This window comes from Heteronotia binoei, chromosome 17, assembly GCF_032191835.1.
Source record: "Heteronotia binoei isolate CCM8104 ecotype False Entrance Well chromosome 17, APGP_CSIRO_Hbin_v1, whole genome shotgun sequence".
Lineage (NCBI taxonomy): Eukaryota > Metazoa > Chordata > Lepidosauria > Squamata > Gekkonidae > Heteronotia > Heteronotia binoei.
In genome coordinates this window covers 25,339,964-25,365,914 of record NC_083239.1, presented here as the reverse complement: position 1 = coordinate 25,365,914, position 25,951 = coordinate 25,339,964, and the positions used below count along the sequence as shown (strand labels likewise).

Here is a 25,951-nt window from a genome sequence, read left to right as displayed (position 1 = left end):
CCACAAACCAACTGCCCTTTCATCACACAAGAAGGTTTGAGCGCCTGCTCCGGCTGCAACGCCACTGAGGATGTTCTCCGCAGCTGAGAACGAAACGTCTGGAAGGAAAACTTTCTCCAGTAGAACACGGCACTTGATCCCGAAAGATTCTACAAACCCTAATAAAAATTTCAGAGTTTGTGTGGGCAGGGAAGAAACCAAGAATTAAAATGAAAATTTTAACAGATGCAAAAGAGAGAGGCGGATTTCAATTACCAGACTTAAAAGACAGGTCCTCTTGTGGATCAAAAACTGGCTAATTAATAGGAAGCAGAGAGTGAGTATAAATGGGCACTCTTCGCAGTGGAGGACGGTAAGCAGTGGAGTGCCGCAGGGCTCAGTACTGGGTCCCATGCTCTTTAACTTATTCATAAATGATTTGGAGTTGAGAGTAAGCAGTGAAGTGGCCAAGTTTGCGGATGACACTAAATTGTTCAGGGTGGTAAGAACCAGAGAGGATTGTGAGGAACTCCAAAGGGATCTGTTGAGGCTGGGTGAGTGGGCGTCAACGTGGCAGATGAGGTTCAGTGTGACCAAGTGCAAAGTAATGCACATTGGGGCCAAGAATCCCAGCTGCAAATACAAGTTGATGCAGTGTGAACTGGCAGAGACTGACCAAGAGAGAGATCTTGGGGTCGTGGTAGATAACTCACTGAAAATGTCAAGACAGTGTGCGATTGCAATAAAAAAGGCCAACGCCATGCTGGGAATTATTAGGAAGGGAATTGAAAACAAATCAGCCAGTATCATAATGCCCCTGTATAAATCGATGGTGCGGTCTCATTTGGAATACTGTGTGCAATTCTGGTCACCGCACCTCAAAAAGGATATTATAGCACTGAAAAAGTGCAGAAAAGGGCAACTAGAATGATTACAGGTTTGGAACACTTTCCCTATGAAGAAAGTTTAAAACGCTTGGGGCTCTTTAGCTTGGAGAAACGTCGACTGCGGGGTGACATGACAGAGGTTTACAAGATTATGCATGGGATGGAGAAGGTAGAGAAAGAAGTACTTTTCTCCCTTTCTCACAATACAAGAACTCGTGGGCACTCGATGAAATTGCTGAGCAGTTGGATTAGAACGGATAAAAGGAGGTACTTCTTCACCCAAAGGGTGATTAACATGTGGAATTCACTGCCACAGGAGGTGGTGGCGGCGACAAGCATAGCCAGCTTCAAGAGGGGGTTAGATAAAAATATGGAGCAGAGGTCCATCAGCGGCTATTAGCCACAGTGTGTATATATATGTGTATATATGTGTGTGTGTGTGTGTGTATAAATTTTTGGCCACTGTGTGATACAGAGAGTTGGACTGGATGGGCCGTTGGCCTGATCCAACATGACTTCTCTTATGTTCTTAAAATTATATCATGAAGCAGTTTGCTTAGTATGGATAAAAGAATGGATAATGTTGTTAAACAAAAAACTCTTAGTGTTGGAATGTCATGGAAATAAATTTGGCTGGCACACTTATATGTATTATGGGGGGAAAAAAGATAGACGGCTTTTTCTCTCACCATTATATAAGAAACAGCTTGCTAAATACATGGATGAAATATAAGAAATATGGAGATGAGAGAAAACCGTTATGGATAGTGCCAGCAGAAGTGATAAAAATAACAGCTGAGACAGGTGAAGAAAAGTGGTTGTCATATTATCAACTATTAAAAATACAGAGTTGCAAAATAGAATTGAAAACTGCTGAAGAGCTGAATAATAAATATGATTGGTTTCAAATGCAACAAATAAAGAGGTTGGTGGAGAATGACATCAAAACTGAAGGAATAAGAAAAGAGCAAACAGAAATGGAAAAAGTTCTGCTTGGAGACAATGCCTTGGACAGACATTAGACCAACTGGCCTATAATTTCCTGGCTCCCCTTTGGATCATCTTTTTTTAAAATTGCTGTAACAAAAAAGGTTTTTTAAAACTAATTTTGTCAAATAAAGCAGCATAGCTGTAACAGTCCAGAGCGGCTGATTTTGGGGCCATTACGTATAATGGCCATCCCCTGCTGTGTTCCTAATATAGTTTCCACTTACAAGTGGTTTTAATTCCTCTGGAAGCTCATACATGGATACACAGGATCAATTACTGGCTTATGCTTGCTTTCTCTCCTGTGTGTCTTACACCTTTAACACTAACAGACTCTTCAGTCAGAATGAAAAAGGTCCCTTTCAGAGAAATTATGATCCATTGAATATTCTCCTAGTAGCTTAATTGCCCTGGGTTATTCCAAACCTGGGGGTAAAGTGTACATGTCTGGGAAATGCAATGGCAAATCACCCCATAACAAAAAGTCCACCAAGAAAATGTCATAATGCGATGTCACTCCAGGGATTGGCAACTCAGTACTTGCACATCTTTACCTATCCCAAAGCTAAATCTGAAACGAAGCAAAGGATTGGGGACATTAAACTTGAACACCATTTAAGTGTTAACTTTAACTGTTAACTGGAGAGCCAGTCTGGTATATGGAGAGCCAGTCTGGTATAGTGGTTAAGTGTGCGGACTCTTATCTGGGAGAACCGGGTTTGATTCCCCACTCCTCCACTTGCACCTGCTAGCATGGCCTTGGGTCAGCCATAGCTCTGGCAGAGGTTGTCCTTGAAAGGGCAGCTGCTGTGAGAGCCCTCTCCAGCCCCACCCACCTCACAGGGTGTGTGTTGTGGGGGAGGAAGGTAAAGGAGATTGTGAGCCGCTCTGAGACTCTTCGGAGTGGAGGGCGGGATATAAAGCCAATATCATCATCATCATCAACTTTAACTTCAAGAATAAGACCCTGGTGTTGTCAAACTATTTAGCTAATTAAATGGTGCCCAAACACAGGACAGCTTTCAATCTGGCCTACCTTAATGTTCTCCCATCCGCTTTATTAGAAGGACAATACCATGGTGTGCCATGGTTTATGCTCTTGTGATACTCAGGAAATGGAATGACTGGACATGTGCTGCTGAACTGGCCCTTCTATAATGACCTTATAAATATTCATTACACCTGTCCTCAAAAAAATCCCAGTAAGATCAGGAGAATTTTATACGACTTTTCCTCTTGCCGACCTTAAACCTGGAACCTCAGACAGAGTTGACAGACTATGCAGCTGCCAGAGTCTGCCAAGCATGGTCGACATGTCCATTAGGCAGCATGAGGCAGCTGCCTGGAGCATGGCCTGGGGGGAGGGCGCTGGTTTTGCCCCCCCTCCTGCCGTCACCTCCGAGGTGAGGGAAATAGCGAGCTTGGCACTGATCACCACAGGGCTTCCGGGATCAGAGTGCATGCATGCTGCTTGCTGTTGCTCTGCCCCTCACATCTGTGCTTCCAAGCCCCATGGCAACCAGCGCCAAGCTCACCCTCACCATAAATTATTAATTGATCATACACTGGTTAACAAAGCAACAATTTCACATTTGAGTTCTCTAAGTTGGCCAGGTGCAAAGGATTTGCTATGTATCCCAACTATTCATTCACTATAAAGCCAAGTGCCTGCCAAAGCCAAAGATCCAGTCATAATAACACAAACAGCACACAAATGCCAAGAATTGCTAGGAATAATACAAACAGTAAAAAAGTAAAATCATGAGCAACAACAAATAGAATACTGAGGTCAAATCTTGCAGTTGTGATAGGGGGATAGGAATTTTGATCTTATTAAAAAAGTGACTTTGGTCCAGAAATAAAATTTAGGCATGGGGGAGCAGGGTGGACTTCCATACATTTGCAGTGTGTCCAGTCATACTAATACCTTCTGAAAGGACCTCCTCATTTCTGAAAGTTGGGGGTGGGTGGGAGAACTGGTTACCCACTCCCAACCATGTTCTGGCCACAGGTTGACTATACTCCACAATACTTAAGGGGCAAGACCATACAAAACTTTTCCTCCAATCCAGGGATGGCCAAACTGCAGCTTGGGAGCCACATGTGGCTCTTTCATACATATGTGCAGCTCTCGAAGCCCGGCTTGGAGAATGTCCGACTTGGCGAACGCATTTAAAGTTAAAGTTGATTGCTTTCCACCTCTTCCTCCCTCCCCCTTCCCTTATTTATTTGCCTGCCTTTCTATCTTGCAGCTCTCAGAATCTGACATTTATTCTATGTGGCTCTTACATTAAGCAAGTTTGGCCACCCCTGCTCCAGTCTTTCATGGCAGGCACAGCACAGCATGATCCCACTTCAATAGAAGTACTAATCTTAGCAATCTTATCAGAATCTTAACATTTTTTTTCTAAATACAGAAACACACTTACATCCACAGAGCACTCAAAAACAGTGTCATCCAGCAAAGAAACTTTGCAGTGCATGCTGTTTCTGGGTCTTCTTGTAGTCTTCTGAGCGCCTTTTATTTCCTTGTCTGATTTTGCCTTGTTCTCTTTTTTCTCTTCTGTATTACAGCACTCCACTTGCTCTTCTCCTTCCTTAATCTCCAAATCCCTGTTCTCTGGGTCTTGATCAGGATCCTGGTCTTGATCTTGATCTTGATCCTGATCCTGATCTTCTCTTCTGTCTTCCTGGGCAGGCTAAAACCACAGATCAAAAACATAGCGCAACAAAAAATACTGCTATTCAGTGTTGAGTATAAATACAGTGTTGTATAAATACATAGTATGTAATTGTCTCTTACAACTTTTCAAGGTGAATTAGCTCACAAAAGCAAATTACTAGTTATGAAATTTGTTGTACCTTGGAAGATTTTAACTCCCTTCAAAAATGAATTGTAATATAAACAGTGGCACAAAATTTGATCTATAGTTATGTTAATTTAACAAAGTGCTAATTTTGAAATGAAATGCTGTCAGCAATGTGAATGTCACCTGGCACATTTATCTATCTGGAGCTCTGGTGACTGTGAAAAATAGCATTTTTAATCTAACATACATTTGGGCAGTCAAATTTACTTAAGCCCTTAGCACAGGACACAATATAAATGAATAGACATTCAAGTAGGCTGAGGTAACAGTCAACTCACTGGTCAATGTTATCAACTGACCACCTATTATCTAACAATATTTGACTGCAGCTTTATTTTTAATTCCATTATGGTATCATCCTATAGTAAAGGCAGGAGTGAGACTCCATGATCACTAACCCTGCATAACTATACACAGAAATTTCATTTGGTAGCAGACATCTGCCCTGCACTATAATTATAATCACATTTAAAAATTGACTGTTTATTTACACAAAATTTGCAAATATTTAGGCTATCCCTGTATTTCCAGGACGAAAGCCAAAAACAAGTGCAGTCTTTTGACTATACAAGTTTACATTTGCATTAAATTGCCAGCTATAAATAATAGACTAGAAGAGTTTAGAATTTAGTTTCATTGTTTCACAACTATTAATTAATTCAGAATTTGGTAATTAGCACAAGCCTATTTCTTCTACAAAATCCATTTGTTAAATAATCTGCAAGTCAATGGAGAAGTATTTTTATTGGATAAATGTTCAGCCCCAAACTCTAAGAAACTGATCATTTTAAAAGGACTATTTTGATGCTAACTAATCCACACCTGAAATAAAAGCACAGCATCCATAATGCTCTTAGCTGTGCTGGTCTCCTATTAAAGTTATACAAAGTGCTTGCAGCTGCTGTAATTTTTGGTGCTTCCACTGCTACTTGTGAGTCAGCATTCTCCTGCCACAGAGCCTGTCAGTGTTCCATGTCAAGAAAAAAAATCAACTATTACTTGACTATGAGAAATCACTCACAAACAACATTAATATGGATACTGCATAAGCAAATGTCATGCACGATCACATCTTCTATTTTAACGATAAATGATAGTATTTATACTAGTATAATATATTGTATTAGAATTAGCACATACAGCAGTAAACATACTTATTAATTCCCTAACCATTTTCTTCAGGGAGATGTTAGCAAGTCAGGAAGGCTGACACGCCTTTGTCATTCCACAAACTACATAAATCAGTTGTTGAACAGGGCTATAGTATAATGAAATGGTTCTATATTCTATTGTCAAAGTTTATACTACATACTACCTGTTTGTTGCATGTATTATCCTATTCTTACAACACTGACTTTTGGCATAGTTTGACATATCACATCTGATACTTTATTGCAGTTTCCAAATGGTGTAATCTTAGTCCTATTGCATTGCTTATTAGATTTCTGATGCTGTTTGATTACATTGTTTTATGCCATGTAATCGGCACTGAGTCTCAGAAAGGTGGACTGCATATAAAGTAAATAAATAATAAATGATGGGCTACCCATCACTGCACTCTTTGACCCCTAAAAAATTCTGACCCATTTATGAATCTGATCCACCATAATTTGAAGGGTTATTTGACTTGAGCTACTTTAAACTCATGCACTCTTTCTTCATTGTGTGTGTGTGGGACGGGGAGTGTCCCACATCTATTCCATCATTTTCTCTGTTACACCTGTCTGTGAAACTATGGTTAATGACTTGCCCCCAAGCCATAACTGGAAACCAGAGTTTGAAATGTGTTTAGTAACTTTGATTTGGAGAAGTGCCAACCATAATTTGCTAATTCAGACATTCCATTTGTAAAAACCAAGAAGCAGGGAAGGGAACTGTGTGTAATCCTGTAGTACATTTCCAAGCCTCAAAACCATGATTTAGAGGCCTGGGTTTGCAACAGCTGAATAGAACCATAGAGGGCAGACATACACACATGTTAAATTCTAGTGACTCTCATGGCTGAACTGCATTTCTGTAATCATCAGTTATCTAAACTTCATACTACATACTCCTGTGGTACTCTGATCTTAACTAAAATGCTGAAAATAAAATCTACAAAAATATGTTAACATACTTTACCCTAAAATTTATTTACATAATAACTGCATGCATTCATCTTTATACAGTTGCATTTTCTCTGTGACATTATATGCAATAATGGTTTCACACCTCTTCAGAATTTAAAAAAACCTGTTTATACACATAGTGGGAACTAGATCATGCTATACAGTGCCCAGAAGCACTTATTTAACAGGTAGTATATGTTTTTTGTTTAAAATTTGCCAAGACTACTTATCTAGATTTTTTGGATTCTACACTAAAGTTTACAGCTGTAGATGAATTAAGACTCTTTAGCAGTTAGACACTAAGAATCTTCTTGGATGCCTGATCTATTAACCAGCACGCAGCAAGACAAGAAACTAGCTTATTTCTTTTTTACCTGTGTTTCTGCACTACTGAGTGAATGGAGGTCTAAAGATGGGTCAGTTCTGAGCTCAGGTTCAGGAGCTGCAATGGGGGCTTTCAGCAGAATCTCTTCATTGGGATCATCTCCTATATCTGTCTCTTTCTGGCCTTCACCACTTTCTTTTGTTTCTGCCTCGTTCCCTTCTTCTTCAGAGACCTGAGATTTGGGCCTCTTGAGGAATGATGAAAACAAGCGTGACAGGCCTCGACTTTCAGAAGTGCGTTCTTTGTTTTTGCTCTGGTCTTCCCGAGTGGGTGTATCACCATTGGATGCTTTCTGTTTCTTCTTTGATTGATTGTCCCCCTCAGGTGTTTGCTGAGATGCTTTCTCCAAGGAGGCTTCCTGTTTCCCAGTTTCAGCAGCTACTTCCTCCTCTTTTGGTGGAGGCTGTTTTGGAGTCTCAGCCTCTGCCACTAAACTCTTTTCAGTTGTCATGATGTGTCTGTTAACAGAAATATAACAAAATAAATTCTGTATAAACATAAAACTGCTGCAAGTCAGTCACAAAGCTCAGACAATGGGAGAGCACTAAAAAGCCCAAACATTTCCTATCCATGGTCAGCTAAGTAATTATAAAGGTAAAGGTAGTCCCCTGTGCAAGCACCAGTCATTTCCAACTCTGGGGTGACGTTGCTTTCACAATGTTTTCACAGCAGACTTTTTATGGGGTGGTTTGCCATTGCCTTCCCCAGTCATCTACACTTTCCCCCAGCAAACTGGGTACTCATTTTACCGACCTCAGAAGGATGGAAGGCTGAGTCAACCTGAGCTAGCTACCTGAAACCAGCTTCCACTGGGATTGAACTCAGGTTGTGAGCAGAAAGTTCAGACTGCAGTACTGCAGCTTTACCACACGGCATCACAGGGCTCTTTTAAGTAATAATACTTTCTTCTTATATAGTATGTCAAGCTTTGGGGACTTTAATGATTGACAATGCAATCCTAAAAACAAATTCCTGAGATTAAGCCCCACTGAACAGATTTGAATAGGATTATGAGCAGACCTGTTTAGGATTGCTCTCTAACTGTATGTAATCACTCCAGCCCTATAACACACCAGTAATACTATCTCCACAATGCAAGTGGAGGGCTGGAAAAGAGTGGCTTGTGTCAGATTGTGGCCAACCAGAGATCTGAACCAAGGACTTCCTGATTCACAGTTTGTATCTTTAGCAGCAATTATACTATACAAGCTTCCTATGTAGGATGCAAAATATATTTTTGCAAAATATATTTTTGCACCTCATATAGAGAGCTTGTAGAGTATAAAGAGGATGGTACAAATTATTGTTGATTCACACACACAAATAAGTTACTGCTACCTACCCAAGTCAAAATACTATACAACATATATTTCAATTATCTACTGTTCAAACCCAATAATGGACAGTGTTGTGGATGTTCTGGAAACTCTGAATCAGATTTTTTTTTTAATGTTTAAATAATTTCACATACAAGCACTGGGGGTTGTTCATGCTTCATATCCTACATTTAGCCCATCAAACATGACTGATTTGCAGAACAGCAGACCTGACAACTAAAGATAAACAAACTATATTTACATATGTGAGGCACAACATTTTCCACAGAAATACATAGCATCTGAAAATATTCTGCAGATAATTTTCCACCTCACATCACAGATGGAGAAATCACTGATTTGAAAGTACTTTTAATTTGCCTATTGAAAAACATTTGAGATGGGATATGTGTAAAGGTTTAGCATTGCTGTTTCTCTCTAAATTAAAAATGAGAAAAGGAATTTCAATACCTATTCCTCAAAGCTGGAAAAGCATTAGTTCCCATTTTGCCTCTTACAATGAAAACCACTAGTTCAGAATCAGTTCTCCAAACAAAAATTTTCAGATCTCTATCTAGACCGGCAGCCAGTCTGATTTATCAAACATTATAAAGTAAGGTATTTAATACCATATTTAGTATTAATCTATAATTAAAGCTCATAATTAAACAATATAATGAGAGCTAACAAAAAAATCCTGAATTCTGTATTGCCTAAAAAGCAACTATCTCCAGTGATATGGTTGCATCATAGTACCATGCTATGAATTTACTGATCAAAGTGCAAAATTGGCATTCAGTATTAAATGAGAGGGTGGGGATAATGGATTTGGGGTTTTGGCATTTGGTCAAAAACACAACTCAATTTGCTTTCCAGCCAGCATTTGGGAAAATATAAATAAAAGCATCATGTTTACAAGCCATGTCAAATCACTGAAGTTGATAATGAGGAATTGGTTTATGCAAAACAAGAACCCTGTGTTTACTTTAGCAAGGTAAATAAGACGAAGTGTGTGTGTGTGTGTGGGGGGGGAATTTCCCTTTTTAAAATCAGGATAACAAAATCTGTTTTCAAAGTTGACTGTTTATAGAGCCTGGTGAGTTCACAGGCCATATGGCTTTGAAACCAAGTCTTAGGTGGGGCTTGGTGTAGACGAATGTCTCCATCTCTTTCCTCTGTCTCCCTAGAAATTACATCACAACATTGCTTTGTACAAGGATATCCTAGTGGCTTCAGCCAAAAAAGCTTAGTACAAAAACCTGAGGATGTAGAGTTGAGCACGTATTAGCAATCCCTTACCTTTTGCTTTCCTTTGCTCATCCTTTGTATCCTTACCATGCATTAATAGAGGACATTATGGTGTCACTAGGAGTAAAGCCCGTTGTGAAGAAAAATACAACAGGTTCTAGAAGGAGGCTTTGAGCGAGTGCCTGCCAACCTTGCTATCTTCCCACCAACCCAAGTGAAGGCATTGACTCCTCTGCCACCTCAAGGGGAGCTGATCTCTGCCATCTAGAGAGCAGTTATAAATCTGAGTGCTCTCCAGTGGTTTCCCAGTAGGAAATGACATTGTACCTGTCTGAGGTCCAATCCCTCCTCAAACCCCACCATCTCCAGTCTCCACAACACCTTAAATCTCCTAACCTGGAGCTGGCAACCTATCTCCTTCCCTTTATCTGCCCCTGACTTCAGGTTTCCATTGCCTTCCCCCTCCCTGCAGCCTCTACATAGGAAAAGGACAGTCTTTTTTCACAATGTGGGAGGGGAACCAAGGCAGCTTACATCATCTCCTCTGAACAACAACCCCATGAGGCAGGTTAGTCTGAAAGTCTGTGACTGGTCCAAAATCACCCAGTCAGCTTCCAAAGCCCTCACCTGGAGACTGGCAACAGTGGTTCCCTGGGAGGAAAGGCCTTTCCCTCAGTGATACTTTAGGAATTTCCAACCAACCCGGAAAGGTATCACTAAAGGCCTCTGGTGAGTGCTCCCTCAATGTTGCTATCTTCTCACCCACCCAAGTGAAGGCATTCACATCCCCCACAAGGGGAACTGATCTCTGGAAAGAGGACAGCCTGTTTATCTGCTGCTGTGGAACTGGCCCCTCCCTGCTGTGAATGAACATTCCTTGTTGTCAGTTGAAGAAGTAAGTGCTACTGTTTTATCTCATGAACATGTCTCTCACAGTTTCCTGTTTGCTTTGCGCAGCATTGTTTGTGGGGGAGGGGGGAGACAGACTGTCCTGGACTTCCTACAATGGGCCCTGAGGAGAGGCAGTAGGGATCAGTATACCCCCAGGAGAACCTGTCAGCAGAGAACTGTTTCCCTCAGAGATCAGTGGCCTTCTGGTAGGGTTCTTACCTGACAGGGCCGGTGTTGGATGGGGGAGAACAGAATCAGCCATTGGCACGCCAGAAACAGAGTGCAAGTCAATCCTGCGTAGGCCACATCCAACCAATTAAAATTCTCAGATTTGCCACCATGGTTGGGCTTTTACTTATTACTGATGATGATATTATGCCATGGAGTCTTACTAAAAGTTATAGGGAAGATTGGGATAATTTAAGTACCTTAAATTAAATTTAAGAACCTTAGGTGCCAAACAAAAACAATTTTATTTGTCCAGGCTTTTAAAGGTACCCAATATAGAAATATTTTTTCACTGCTGTTCTGGGTGTTTTGATGCATTTTAAGTTTTTGTAATATCATATATCTAATTCTCTGCATGGCCTCATGTGTTATAACTGTTTTAATGATATGTGTTTTTTGTTGGTTTTAATGGTTATGAAGATGTGGTTTTATCATTATGTTTTAATTTGTTAGACATGCCCTGGTGGCCCTTAGGAGGGCAGAAAGTTTTTTTAAAACTAATTTTGTCAAATAAAGCTAGCTTTAAGGAATGAATGCCCTCAGTGGCTGTTGCTTGGCAGCCACAACAGTACTGCCAGTCTCCAAGCCTTTGTTTCTGTCAGTAAGAAGAAGACGGCCATAGATTTATACCCCGCCCTTCTCTCTGAATCAGAGTGGCTTACAATCTCCTTTATCTTCTTCCCCCACAGCAGACACCCTGTGAGGTGGGTGGGGCTGAAAGAGCTCTCACAGCAGCTGCTCTTTCAAGGACAACCTCTGCGAGAGCTATGGCAGACCCAAGGCCATTCCAGCAGCTTCAAGTGGAGGAGTGGGGAATCATACCCGGTTCTACCAGATTAGAGTCCACACACTTAACCACTACACCAAACTGGCTCCATCAAGTAAAAGCTTGATGGAGGAAGTAGGATAATTTCCAGGCTGTTATGGATAAGGCTCATCAAATCCCAGCCCAGCATTACCACCAAGCAACTTGTAACCATGTAATTTCCAAGACTCACTCAGGCCCAGCTGCTCACTAATTTTCAACAGCAGCCACCACTGGAAAGCCAGTGTGGTATAATGGTTAGAGTTTCAGACTAGGATCTGAGAGACTCGACTCTGAATCTCCACTCTGCCGCAGAATCTCACTGGGTGAATATGAGCCAGTAACATAACTCTGCCTAAGCTACCTCACATGGTGGTTGTGTGAATAAAATGGAAGAAAGAAGAATGGCACAAGCAATTTGGGGTCCCCATTGTGGAGAAAGGCAGAGTATAAATGAAGTAGATAAATAATAAACATAACTGAAGATGAAAGTAGATGAAAGATACGTTGCTTGGTGGGCAGGAAGAAGACAGAGAATCTGAAGAAAAGGTAAGGATATGGGGACAGCCAGAAGGATGAAAAGAGGAAATAGTATGGAGAGGAAAAATGAGGTGTCCTGCACAAGCCATTGTGGATTGCGAACTCTGCAACTGGACCCAGCCCAGTGGCCAACAAAGCACATTTTCCCCAAGGACAAGCTAGCAGGGGGAAAACTGAAGACAAGGAGGCAGATAAAGGTAAGTTAGTTGTCAGATGCAAAGAAAGAAGCAGGAAAAGGGGAGAGGCTATGAGGACTTTCAGGGAAATGAAAGAGGAAATAGAGTAGAAGAAGAATATGAGATGCCCCCCACAAGTCCTTGAGGATCTCTCGGTTGTTATACTTTATTTTACCTTGAAGACGTAGGCTGAAATGTAATATTGTAGCATATGAAGCTTATCAATGCTTGCCCTCACACTCATCCAGCATATATTTGGGAAAAGTAGAATGTACTATCTAAATAAAACTTTATAATGATTCAATCTAGAGGAGATAATAATTTTCATGCATAAAAATAATGCAAGAGATATGGTCAGTTATTTTTGTACCATAGGAATTGCTCTGCCTAACTTTCCTTTCCCAGCGTTTCCCCAGCTTTTATTTTCCCATACAAATAATACTTCAGCTACATGACAAACTTAAAGCAATGCATTAGGTTTTTTTTAAACACTGCTTTCTGAAGGAGTCAAATTCTTATTTACTTGATCCTGGTTGAGTTTAGAGCCTTGCGAGACCTTTCCCAGTTCTGCAAGGCCTGCAAGACTGCAGTTTTCCATCTTGCATTTAATTGTTGAGTACAGAACCAGAGGGAGCAATTGTACAGACTACCTGCAGAAAACATCACTTAGACCACTGGATGTAAACTATGATCATGAAGATACCCCTGGATCCCACCTAGTTATCTATCTATATAACTGTAAAATAGCAGCAATTGTAATTTTTATGTTTTATTTTTTTATGCAGGGCTTTTTTTGTAGAAAAAGCTCAGCAGGAATTCATTTGCATGTTAGGCCATGCCCCCTGACATCACCATTATTTCACATAGGGTTTTTTTGGTAGGAAAAGCCAGCAGGAACTCATTTGTGTATTAAGCCACACCCCCTGATGCCAAGCCAGCCGGAACGGTGTTCTTGCTCAAAAAAAGCCCTGGTTTTATGTTATTATGTGCTTCTGTTATATTATTATTTTTATATTGCCAACTGAGCCCTCTGCTCACGACCTGAGTTCGATCCCAGTGGAAGCTGGTTCAGGTAGCTGGCTCTAGGTTGACTCAGCCTTCCATCCTTCCGAGGTCGGTAAAATGAGTACCCAGTTTGCCGGGGGGGGGGGAGTGTAGATGACTGGGGAAGGCAATGGCAAAACCACCCCATAAAAAAAAAACTGTTTTGAGCCTCTTATAAGATTACACCTAATTTGAAAATGTTAAAATAGTAATACTGTGTTTCCCTCTCATGTTGATTCCCAAATGCCAGCACACTGAATGCTCTCTACTTTAAAAATCTATACCAAGCCTTTCCCCAAATGAGAAATTCCTGAGCTTCATCTTTTCTTGAATTTTTATTGTAAAATGATAATGGCTATTGATGTAATCTCTGCAGATAGCTTGTATCTGACTTTATCTCAGTTCATTAGTAAAGGATTTTAATAATGGATTTATATAGTCTGTTCTTACATTTGTACCATATAGCTATTTAAAAGCATATCCAGCAGAACCAAAATGTAACTAATTTGTAACAATCAGCTAACATGAAGCCTCAGATGTAATTTAAGGGTATAATCTCACAACTCTGCCAACCTTGCGGTGAAACCTCCCATTTAGAAGCACATTAATTCAGACAAATACAAAAATAATTATTTGTTATATGGCATATTATTTGAAGATCTTAAAACTATTCATTTATTACTTTAAAATTCATATAAATATTTTTAAAGTTTAAATATCACCACTTCAGTTTTACAGAAGTCTAAGGCACCTGATAAAAACCATGATTATAACAGGATGAAAAAGTAACACAGAGGCATCAGTAGAAAAATACTGAGCAAGGAGAGAAGGAAACACACAGACATTTTTACTTTAAGAAGCTCAAACCGGTCAGACTTCTCCTCACACAGAGAATCTCTCTTGAGAGAGAGCATGATCACATAAAGGACATCACCACACACTGAGGTCACCAGCCAAGGGGCTCCCCAGTGCAAGAAAGTTGATCAAAATCTTTCACTTATGTAGGCTTAAGCCTAAATATTGCCCTGACCTAGATGGCCTAGGATCAGATCTCAGAAAGTAAGCATGGTTGACCCTGGTTAATATTTGGATGAGAAACCACTAAGAAAGTCCAAGGTTCGCTATACAAAGTCACCACCTCTAAAGTCTCTTGCCTTGAAAACTCCATGAGGGGTCACCATAAGTTGGCTGCAACTTGACAGCCCATGCTGCTGCCACCACAACCACCACCAAACTTAAACATTACTGCTCATTTCACCACTACACTCTTGCTCATTAAACTACAATTTCTCTTAAAAACTTTCATACCACCCAGTCTCTACCCTACAAAACTTATACCTTGTTTCACAAAGAGATGCCCTATATATCTGCTCCATCAGAAAGTAATATGCAACTACAAGGTATTCAAATTCCCTGACAGAGACAGTTAACTGAGCTTTTTTTTCTTCAATATTTCGAGTGGAGGAAGGAAACACAAAATGCAACACACATACACGCTCATTTGCACTTCAAGTGCTGTTCAACTACCCATATGCAGTGTTTGTGTTTTCAGCACTAAGGAACTGACAAAACTCCCTTGACTTAGTCTTTTAAATGATTGAGCACTTACATATGCTGATATATCTTTATATGCTTATCCCTCTTTCTTACAGAATAATTTCCAATAGTTTTCAAGGGGGGAAAAATTTAATTGTTAGAGTCATACTGGCTTTTGATTGCAATGCCTAATGTATCCTTCACTCAGCCATTCACATGTGGATCATATTGCTATGTAGTTTTTACAAAAATCACCTTGCAGCAGGATGAAAAATAGTCACAGCAAATCCATTCAATATCTACCTTTCAGTTGTTAAAGCATAATATAATTTTTCAACCAACCTATATGGAACACGTGAAAGCAACTGCCTTCCAGTGAACAAAATTTAACAGCACAATCAGATGTTGATCAGTGCTCTGGCCCAAAACAAGATTACACTTGATTATGTGTGTTCAATGTTCCCTTGTAGGTACTCATTTTGTGTGGACATCATTTTTTAAGATGATCAGAAAATATAAAACAAGTCACAAGAAGTAAAAGAGAAATGGGTTGCATTGTAAAATAGTCTGATTAGCAATCTCCTAACATTTGTACATTTCTGCTTAGGGGGAAAAATGATCCCTGAATTTCAATTATTCAGTCATTAGGAATCCCACTGATGCTCTTTGGTACACTGCATACTCAACATGCAAGATAATTATGCTGGCCCATTCTGCCTGTCCATGTAAAAGCAATACATTTGTTGGCAGGAGTGCTTATTTTCATATGTGCCATAAACTAAAATATTGAACGCTTGACCCAATGTATTACTACATCATTCTGCCAACACAAATGAGCATCAGTACAGCATCTATTTTTTTTTTGTAACAAGGACAGGCAACTAGAAGGATTATAGATATTATACAGCAGATGTGTACAGTATAAACAGCATAAATAAGCAAGAAATAACACAGCATAGTAGGTTATTTTTACATTTGGGTTCAAATCCTAGGTTTATGTATGTCACAAGCAAATATTTAGTCCTGCAGTTAGTGAACTTCTGCTGTGACTTTATATCTGATCTTCTTCTAGGCTTCTAAAAAAATAGCTTGCAGTTGTGTGTTATGTGTTATAAATACCGATTCAGCTGCTGCGGTATGTTGGATAAAATATTACAGCCAATCACATTAGAGTTCTCTTGTTTCAGGTGAAATTTAACCACTAAAAAGCTGTTCACTATTTGGCAATACTACAGAAACACATCCACACTGCCAAGCTTAACATTTGGCTGACAAAACTATCTCCAATAGTAAAAAAACAGTTTATCATTAACTAGATAAGGGTGGATGGCATCCATATGGAATACATTAGGTTAAAAATCTACTCTGATGCAGAATAAAATTTTTATCTCCACATTGTCAGTGATTCAACCTTCAATTCACATTAATTCCTCACATCAATGTGTTGTGTCAACTCTACACAGATTCTTATCTAAGACTACTTCACACTAAAATTAAGCTAATTTGGGTATCTGTATTTTAACTACTACTACTGTAATTCAGCTTTTTCACTAGCCATTCATCACTCCCCAATTGATCTTATAATTGTGTTTGTTTTTTCTTTGTTCTTACCATTCATTCTGCATTTCCCTCCCCCTTCAGGTTCTCCCTTCCAGTTCAGACCCAGCTGATGAAGATTTCCCCAAAGCATTGTGGGCCCCCACCAGCTGCCCTATTAAGCTTCTGTTTCATTTTGTATTAAAAACACTCAACTGGGAAATGCTTGCTATCTTTGATTCCATTTAAGAGAACCTCCAACACAGATGTTCCCAGGCAGATAAATGGAGGGAGGGCATACGATATGAAAAACTGGGGCAATCTTTAAACATGCTTTTCCCACTCACCCCTGAATTTCCAAATATAGCACATCTCCTGACAACATCTGGGGTTTTCATTTAAAAAATATGTTGTTCCCAAGATATTAACCCAAACAGGAAGCATTAACTAAGACACATAAGAAAGCCATCACTGTTTAGATAAGAGCAGTCAAAGGCAAAAACAAAACAGGAAAAGAAAAAGGGAGGGGGAACTGGTTACCATGAAAACACTGCATGAAGTACCTTTTTCTTTTTACCAAGAACGCAGAACTACAGGAGACGATAGACTGCAATTTCAGTGAATCTTCAGAGATTTAAAATATTAGCTACAATGTGTTTTAAAAATCTACATTTAGATATTTTGTGTAGATACTAAAGCATGTGTGCGTGAAGTGCTGTCAAGTCTCTTCCAACCTATGGCAACCCTGTGAATTAATCTCCAAAAACATCCTATTGTTAACAGCCTTGCTCAGGTCTTGCAAAATGAGGGCCACTTCCTTGAATGAGTCAATAATACAACGTCTAAAAGGTATAAGAAACAATCAGTACTACAGAAGAGTTACTTTAAGTCACCACAAGTTTAGTAAAAATACCTAGATGCCCAAATGCCAGAAATTTCTTTATCAGTACTTCGAAATTTCAAGCAATCTAGCTGTAGTAATTATGTATTAGAAAGGAAGCTCTACAGGATATATTTGATGCAAACTGAATGGGAAATCTATGTTAAAGACTGAGATAGACATAATTAACTTTCAAAACTACAAGCTGTCATTGAATATGAAATATCTTAGGTTGCAATCCATGTCCCTCACTCAAGAAAACTGCAAAGCACTCTAATTTCAGCTGATCTCATTTACCTTTCTTAGGTCAAGACCATGCTTTACATGGAAGATATGTGCAACAGTCTTCAAATTATTATTTTTTTAAAAGAACAGCAGAAATATTATCATTCAATCCTTATTGCATTAGCAACAAAATGCCATAGCAACCAACAACCAGACATAACAATAAAATATTATCAAATGAGGAGATGCTTAACCCTTTCCCCACAAGGTGCCTTTCTCCAATCAAAATTGCCAGTTTTTTCCAGGATTTTTTTTCCTTCTTTGAAAGCTGAAAAGCAGATTGTGGAGAGCAATTTTTATCAGAAAAATGGTATCTGGGAAAGGATTACAAAATAATCTTCTCTGATCAAACTTGCAGTCTACGATGGCCTTGTAGGCGGCATTTTCATGTGTGTGTGTGTGTGTGTGTACACATGCCTGGAAGTCATGGTTGGCTTCTGACTCCTAGTGGGGCTTGGACATTTCAGAGAGGTGGCTTGTTATTACCTACCTCTGTATCCCTGCCCTGATATTCCTTGGAGGCCTTCCCATCCAAGTACTTGCCAGGGTCAGCCCTGCTTAGCTTCCAAGATCTGATGAGATCGGGCTTGCCTGGGCTATCCTGGTCAGGGCATGGTGGCTCCTTTTTATTCTCTCACGCATACAAGGAAAACCTCTACCATGACAGATCTAGTGTGGTGCTTACATTTTTCACCAGCTGTAGAGAACTAACTTCAACTTAGCCACAACAAAACTGCCAGAGTCTTATCCAACAATGAAACCAAATCAATGTAAGATATTATAGGTAAGGTAATGCTAAATGTTCTTGATGCATTTTTAAGGAATACCACTTTTGTACAGGAGATATATTAGCATATACATATCTATCTATCGAGATATATGTAAATATAAAACCAGTAGAAATCCTGTGTCTTCCAAGCTTGATGCCTTTTTTCTGGAATATCACTTTTGTACGATGGATGGATGGATAGAAAAAGGAAAGGTCCCCTGTGCAAGCACCAGTCGTTTCCAAATCTGGGGTGACTTTGCTATCACAACGTTTCAAGGCAGACTTTTTATGGGGTGGTTTGCCATTGCCTTCCCCATTCTTTTACACTTCCCCCCCAGCAAGCTGGGTACTCATTTTACTGATCTTGGAAGGATGGAAGGCTGAGTCAACCTTGGGCTGGCTACCTGAATCCAGCTTCCATCGGAATTGAACTCAGGTCGTGAGCAGAGAGTTCAGACCACAGTACTGCAGTACTGCTACTTTATCACTCTGTGCCACGGGGCAGCTAGATAGATAGACACATGTATATATACTGTGTCCTCCAAGCTATTATTAACTTCAACTTAAAAGGTTTTTTTTAAATCTCCCAACAAGTTGCATCCCAATCTAAAAACATTCTTATTATTAAAGGCACAATGCCAAACACGTGACCTATTAAGTTTCAGTACGTAGCGACAACAAAACCAACAAGAAAATTTTGTAAAAAAGATGAATTCATCAAGCATGAAAGAATTAAAAAATGCCTTTTTCTGCAAGCCTGGTTGATATTATTGTAAGAGTTAAAACCACCATCAGGAAACCCCTTCAAATGAATCCAAGCAAAAACAAAGCAAGGGACCAAAAGGCTGGCTGAGATCACTCTCTTTTCCAATCAGTTTTCTGCCTATGCAATGAAAACATTCTTAAAATCTAACTGTCCTGGTTTTCCTCAAAAGCAAACAGAAGCCATTTTATTTGGTAAACTGTCATAAAAATTAAGTGATTCAAAGTCATTTCTACAAAATAAGGAATGAAACGTAGAGAGAACAAGCAGATGATCCACAATGAATTGGGAGGGGGGAGGATCTCATTTTTGCCTTCCTCACTATTTGTTTCCTTCCCTGAAAGCCTCCATGGACTCTCCCCTTTTCCTGGTTCCTTCTCTGTTCCCACAAAAATACCCTGACCTTCCTCTGTCTTCAGCTTTCCCTCCTTCCCTCCCTCCTGTAGTTTCTGCCTGGGAAAATTATGGCCCAGTTATTCCATAGCAGCTGTCAGGCCCAACTGCATGATAAGGAACCCATAAGGATTTGTGAAGCACCTCACTTTCCCTTGTATCACTCTCCCCACATTATTTCCTTCTTTCTCCTCCTCCTTCTAACCCCCTCACTCTCACCTTTCCCTGCTTCCTTCTCTCCTTCCCATCCCACAAACCAATCTACCTTTTTATATGCCCCCATTTTTGGGCTGTATTGATTATTTAAAAAAATTATACCCTGCCATTCTCCACAGTAAAGACCATCAGCAGTTTATATAATTCTCCTCTATTCTCTTTATCCTTACAACAACCCTGTGAGGCAGGTTAGGCAAAACACATGTGGTTGGCCCGAAGTCACCCAGTGAGCTTTCATGGCAGAGTGGAGATTCAAAACTGGGGTCTTCTTGATCTTAGTCTGAAACCCTAACCACTACACCACACTGGCTTTAGAGGTGTGACTGCTGTTAAACAAAAGTGAGCAGCTGGGCCTGGGTGAATCATACAAGTTGCATGCTATCAAGTTTCCTAATGGTTGCTGCTGAGCCTGGTCCCAATGAGTCCTCCTTCAAAGCCCAAAATAGCCCTGGAAAAGGCCCTACTCCCCTGCCACTTTTTACTGACAAAACCCAAGCCTCCAACTGGAAATACCGTTGTCAGTGCCCAGCAAAGACCACTAAGGGCATTTGTTTCTTAAAGCTACAGAGACTACATCTATTACTGGAGTACAGGGGGGAAGGAGAAGTTTACAGAAAGATTTGTAAAAAAAAAATCTGTCTTGGATGTAGGGTGGCCAGACCGTCCCGGTCTCCCGGGACATTCCCGGTTCTGGCCACCCAATCCCGGCTCCCGGGCTGCCTATACCGGGACCATTAAAGGTCCCGGTTTAGGCAGCCCCGGAGCCGGTGGGCCTGTCGGTCACTTCCGGGTTCCTGTCCTGCATCTCGACCTGTGTTATTAGTGACAGGCTGCTTCGGCGTGCCGCTGCGCCGGCCCCCTGGGCCCCACAACGATGGGACCGATGCCACAGGGACGGGCTCGAAACACTCTATAACCCCTCAAAAGAACAGCAGTCTAGCTCGCTTCCCCCGAGCCCTGCCGCCATAAGCCTCAAGGGGGCTCATTTTGCGGCATCTCCCGGGGGGAGGGTGGCACCCGCACGGGACACATATCAAATGAAAGAGGGGGCGCAGGGCTATCAGAAACAGCCGGCGGAGGGAGTCACGAGACCACCCCACTGGGGGATCCACACCCCGAAAGTGATGAAGGTGGCGCAGATAGAGCCAACAGAGCAAACAGGACAAATAAATAGGCTGCATTATGCAGCACAGTTGAGAAAGTGCCTTATCCCATATACTGATGAAGTATATACAGGATTTCAGAACAAAATTGTTTCCGGCGGTGATATTTGGGGGATTTTTGGGGATGTCACAGGAAGTGCTGTGAAGTCACTTCCTGTTTCCGGCAGTGGCATTTGGGGGAAATGATGTCACAGGAAGTGATGTCACTTCCCATTTCCGGCAGGTGACGCGGGGAAATGATGTCACAGGAAGTGATGTCACTTCCTGTTTCCTGTGGTGGCATGCCGTCACCGGAAGTGACGTCACTTCCTGTTTCCGGCGGCGCACGCGTGCTTCGCGCACGCGCACCCCTACCTCCCCCCCCCCCCCAATGTGTCCCTGGCTGGCCTTCAGACATTATGGTCACCCTACTTGGATGTTCATATTGATAAATAATTAACAATAGCATCTGATCAGAAACACCTTAATGAATACTGTACTTATATTCTAAAACGGCGCTTGACAAATCCTGGGTGCCAGATCACCATGGCACCTAAAATTTCAAAGCCTAGTATTTAAAGTAATGATTTTACTGTAATATCTCTTGATGAGAGATTCAAAGCTTATTTCTCATTTCATTTATATATTTATTTATATAAAATACTTTTGTTATAAAATAAAATTAAAAGAAATCAAAGAGGTTAGAATTAGGTTCTGTTATATCAATAATTAGAAAATGGGGTAAACATATGACACTCTGAAGACTAAAAAATTAGTCTGGCTCCTAATTTCTGGGCTGGTTCTTAGAACCAAAAAAAATTTCTCACATCCTGTTCTCCATCTCTAAGAACAAAGCATGACTGGCCACTAAAAGTCTATCAGTTATTCATATGATTTGCAATAAACACAAAGTATTGTTCCTACTATTTTTTTTTATAGTTTTACAGCTTTAATTTTACTAAGGAGCTGTCCAGCAGCTGAATAAGCAAGGCTGCAATCCTTGCTGAAATCGCTTCCCAAGAAGTAAACCCCATTAAAAACCGAAGGACATAAACAGTTTGGACTGCATTAAAAATTCTTATTTTCTAAAACTTGTTCCATTCTGAAATCAGAGTAAAACAAGGTTCAAGGAGGAACAACAAGAGGAAAGAAGAAAAGGTTAGGAAATCTCTCCCCACCCAAATTTCACTCTAAAGAATGCTATATGCTGTTAGATGCTTGTGGATGGTTTCCCCTCTTCTCTATTGTTCTCCTGACCACACTCTCACCAACTTTTAACAGATACCCAACAACTATCAGTATTCCATACTTCCTGGAACACAATCTCAGTCACAGTTAAGGGGAGAGTGATGATAGAGTAAATAGAAAGAGAAGTACAGGTTAAGATCAGAGACAGGATTAGACACAAAGAAAAAGACAGAATATGAGAAAAACAGAAGCTGCTTTTGATGCGCACACATTCTTCTAAAAGCAATAAGGGAGGACACAGCCTGACTGGGGTGTTCTCCCTATTGAGTAGTGGGGATTTGGCAATGCAATTTTTAAAATAAAACATCAAGAAAAAGCACAAGGATCACAGCAGAAACTAAAAATATAAAATGCTCTGGGCTTAGGAAAACACGAAATGGCTGGCCACTGCAAGCTTCTCCCCCTGCCCCCAGGTCTACTCAGATTGACAACGGCTCTTCAGTGTAACATCCCCCTTTGACTGTGTGTTCCCAGGTTAGAGTACTAACTACGCACCAGTTCTAAGGTCCATTCAGTGAAGACATGCTGGCTCAAAGCATCAACCAGGAACAACTAACTGGCCATATAAATGCTGTAAAGTGAAACTAAGTTCAACTAAATTAAAATACACTGAAGCACAGACAAAGTTGCAAGGAAAACATGGAATGGATTTTCCATTAAGGTATCTGTGCCCAGACAGACTACTCCCAGAGACCTTAATGGAAAGTCCATTTCGCATTTTCGTGGCAGCTTTGCAAGCCCAGAATTACTTCCTGCTTCAGCCTGCAAAGACAAGAAAGGAGGAGCTGGGAACTTCAGCAGCCTTGGAGCTTCAAAGGGTGAGGACAGGAGGGGGGAGGGGGAGAAAAGAGCCTATGGGCCTGATTAAAGCCCTTGGAGGGCCAGTTCTGGCCTGTAGGCTGGACATCTAACACCCCTGCTGTACAGCTTTTATTGTGGACAAGTGAAAAGTCTCCTTTCCTATGGCCAATTTCACTTTCTTGCACTCTGTGAAGATGTGTGGAGGGGGAAGGCTGTGTCATTTTTATTTATGACTCCTCACAGGTTTCCCAAATGTGGATGCATCTTGTTAATCACAAAAGCAGCAAATGCTGTCTGCAGTCAAGGATGGGGATGCTCTGGTGACTGGTAGTCATACAGAAAAATATTAGGAAGGAAGAGAAGCCTGATAAGAGTGTGAAGCTGATAGTCTAACTACATGTTACAAAGACCTTGGGTCGTGTCTAGATCTGCCATGAGGACTTTCAATCAGATAGGTTTTTCACATGCATGAGTTCCAAGCATGCAGGGTATGGACTGATTTGAATCAGGGCCTGGGCATTCAGGAAGTTAATGCTTAGTTCTCCCCTCCCCTCACCATTTTCCTAACTTGAAAAGTCTCTGGAGGTGTTATTTGCTATTTCAGGGAGGGGTCCATGTACACTGATGGGGTATGCATGGGTTTCAGTTTGGGAAAACAGTGCAGGGGGAGGTATAATTGCCTGCTTTCCATGTGCTGTGGTTCCACTCTGAATTGTGATCCCTGCACCTGGGAATTAATTTTCCAGTGATCAGCTTGCAATGCACCTTTCCCTCATGGTAGATTTGGACACAACTTGAGGACTTTATAACGTTGTTAGGTCCTGAGTAAGCATGCTCTTGGGATACTGAGAGCAGGTAAGGGCAGCAGGCTTCAAAGAACTTATAGTTAGTGCATTCTGCAACAGGAGGGAAATTTACGTATATTTATTAAACTACCTCATGAACTCTCAGCTTTTCCATACCAGCATTAAACTTCATGCTAGACTGCCTGTCAGCAGAGCAATGACATGGGACTTCCCAAAGACAAATGAGGAAATGTGGGGGAGGGGGAGATATTTCCCCACCTTGCCATTTTAAGCAAAACACTGCAAGAGTTTTAAACGTGTTTGTATTTTAAGTAAAAAAGAATATGTTTAATTATGTTTGTCTGTGTCCTTTATAAAGTTTATAGCCCCACTAACTGGCATTACATTTTATGATACGAATGGCCTGGCCACACAAAGTTCCATTAATGTCAGATTTGGCTCTCCTAACAAATGAGTTAGACACCTCTGCTCTATAGGAAATGCCACAGACCAGATCTTGACAAATGTTACTAGGGAGATGGATTAGGAACCAGGCTCAACCAGTAAGGAACAAGTTTTTATATTTTAATAACCATATTTTCTACCTCTTGCTACCACAACACCTAATTCCTAACCCTTTCAAGTTTTTTGTAATTTTATTAGGGCTATAACAAATACATTGTATATAAATATGGGGTAAACCTGGTTGTCATCAACACATCAAAAAGTTAATCTCTAACCCTATGAAGCAGAGCTTTTTTTTTGAGCAGGAACGCACAGGAACGCAGTTCCAGCTGCCTTGGTGTCAGGGGGTGGGGTTTAATATACAAATGAGTTCCTGCTGGGCTTTTTCTGCAAAAGAAGCCCTGCCTGTGAGAATTCTTGCCAAATTTCTCATAATTCCATTATTGCTTTTACATAGCTCCATTAAATAAACTACTGGAGCCAGTATAGAAAGTGACTGGTTAAGAAGAGTTCACACATTTATATCACAAATATAAAGCTAAGTTTAGACAGATTTCATGCATGTTTTTAAGTTACAAATCAAAACATTTTGATGTGAAACATGCCTCCACTGAGAACTGCTGAGATATACTACAATAAAATCATTGCAAAATATATTAGGTGCAACAACGAAACTTCTAGACACCTTGGTGACCTGGCATGCTGGGTTTTTTAGACCCTGCCACAGATTTCAACGCTGAAAGAGCAATAAGTGAGGAACAGGCTAGTTCCCTACTCCCTCAACACAAACACAACCAAAACATAACTCTATGCAGAAATGTCGCTGCAAAGCTTATTAATGGCTTGACAGAAAATTCTGATTTAATGGCCCATTACTGAGCTTTGCAGTCTGAGAATAGCATTTACCTGTACAGCTGTTGGGAGCAATCTGTTTCTCATCTTTCACTCTTCCAACCCCCTTCCCCCAAAAACAGCATCTGAAGAAAATCTTCCCACAGGATTGCAAAGCTAGGGCTTGGAGACTTCAAAAGCCCAAACTTGAAATGCTGTAAAGCAGGGGTGGCCAACTGTAGCTCTCCAGATGTTTTTGCCTACAATTCCCATCAGCCCCAGCCAGCATGGCCAATGGCTGGGGCTGATGGGAGTTGTAGGTAAAAAACATCTGGAGAGCTACCGTTGGCCATCCCTGCTATAAAGAAACTAGGATTGGATAGAGATGGTGGTAAGCAGCCAACCTTAGCTTTTCACTAATAATAATAATAATAATAATAATAATAATAATAATAATAATAATAATAATAAACTTTTATTTATATCCCACCCTCCCCGCCAAGGCAGGCTCAGGGCGGCTCACAAGACATGGTGTATACCATGATTACAATAAATACAGTTAATATAATAAAATACAGTTAAAACACAGTTAAATAAATTAAAACCACTACAGATTGAAGGTGCTACAGTACAAGGTGCTTTCCCACCTATGCTTCAAGAAATTATATTAAGAACAGCACCCAAAAACTGCCTCCACACTAGAAAACAGCACCTGCACTTTAAACCCACCACGAAGCGCCGAAGACGCCTAAAACCTGGACATTCGTTTTTAAACTTTACATCAACTAACAGCACTTTAAGAACTATACCCCACCTCACCTCCTTAATTTATCCATG

The 25,951-nt window shown here is 40.6% G+C and overlaps 1 protein-coding gene across 1 annotated transcript in view; it reads right to left on the bottom strand.

Moving 5' to 3' along the window:
- EPB41 (erythrocyte membrane protein band 4.1) overlaps positions 1-25,951 on the bottom strand; it is a 103,338-nt gene that overhangs the window by 60,509 nt on the left and 16,878 nt on the right. The window contains exons 2-3 of the mRNA XM_060258514.1: positions 7,206-7,674; positions 4,283-4,552 (exon numbers count right to left, since the gene is read on the bottom strand). Coding sequence (XP_060114497.1) covers positions 4,283-4,552; positions 7,206-7,674 — 739 coding nt within the window. The remainder of the gene's footprint in view (positions 1-4,282; positions 4,553-7,205; positions 7,675-25,951) is intronic.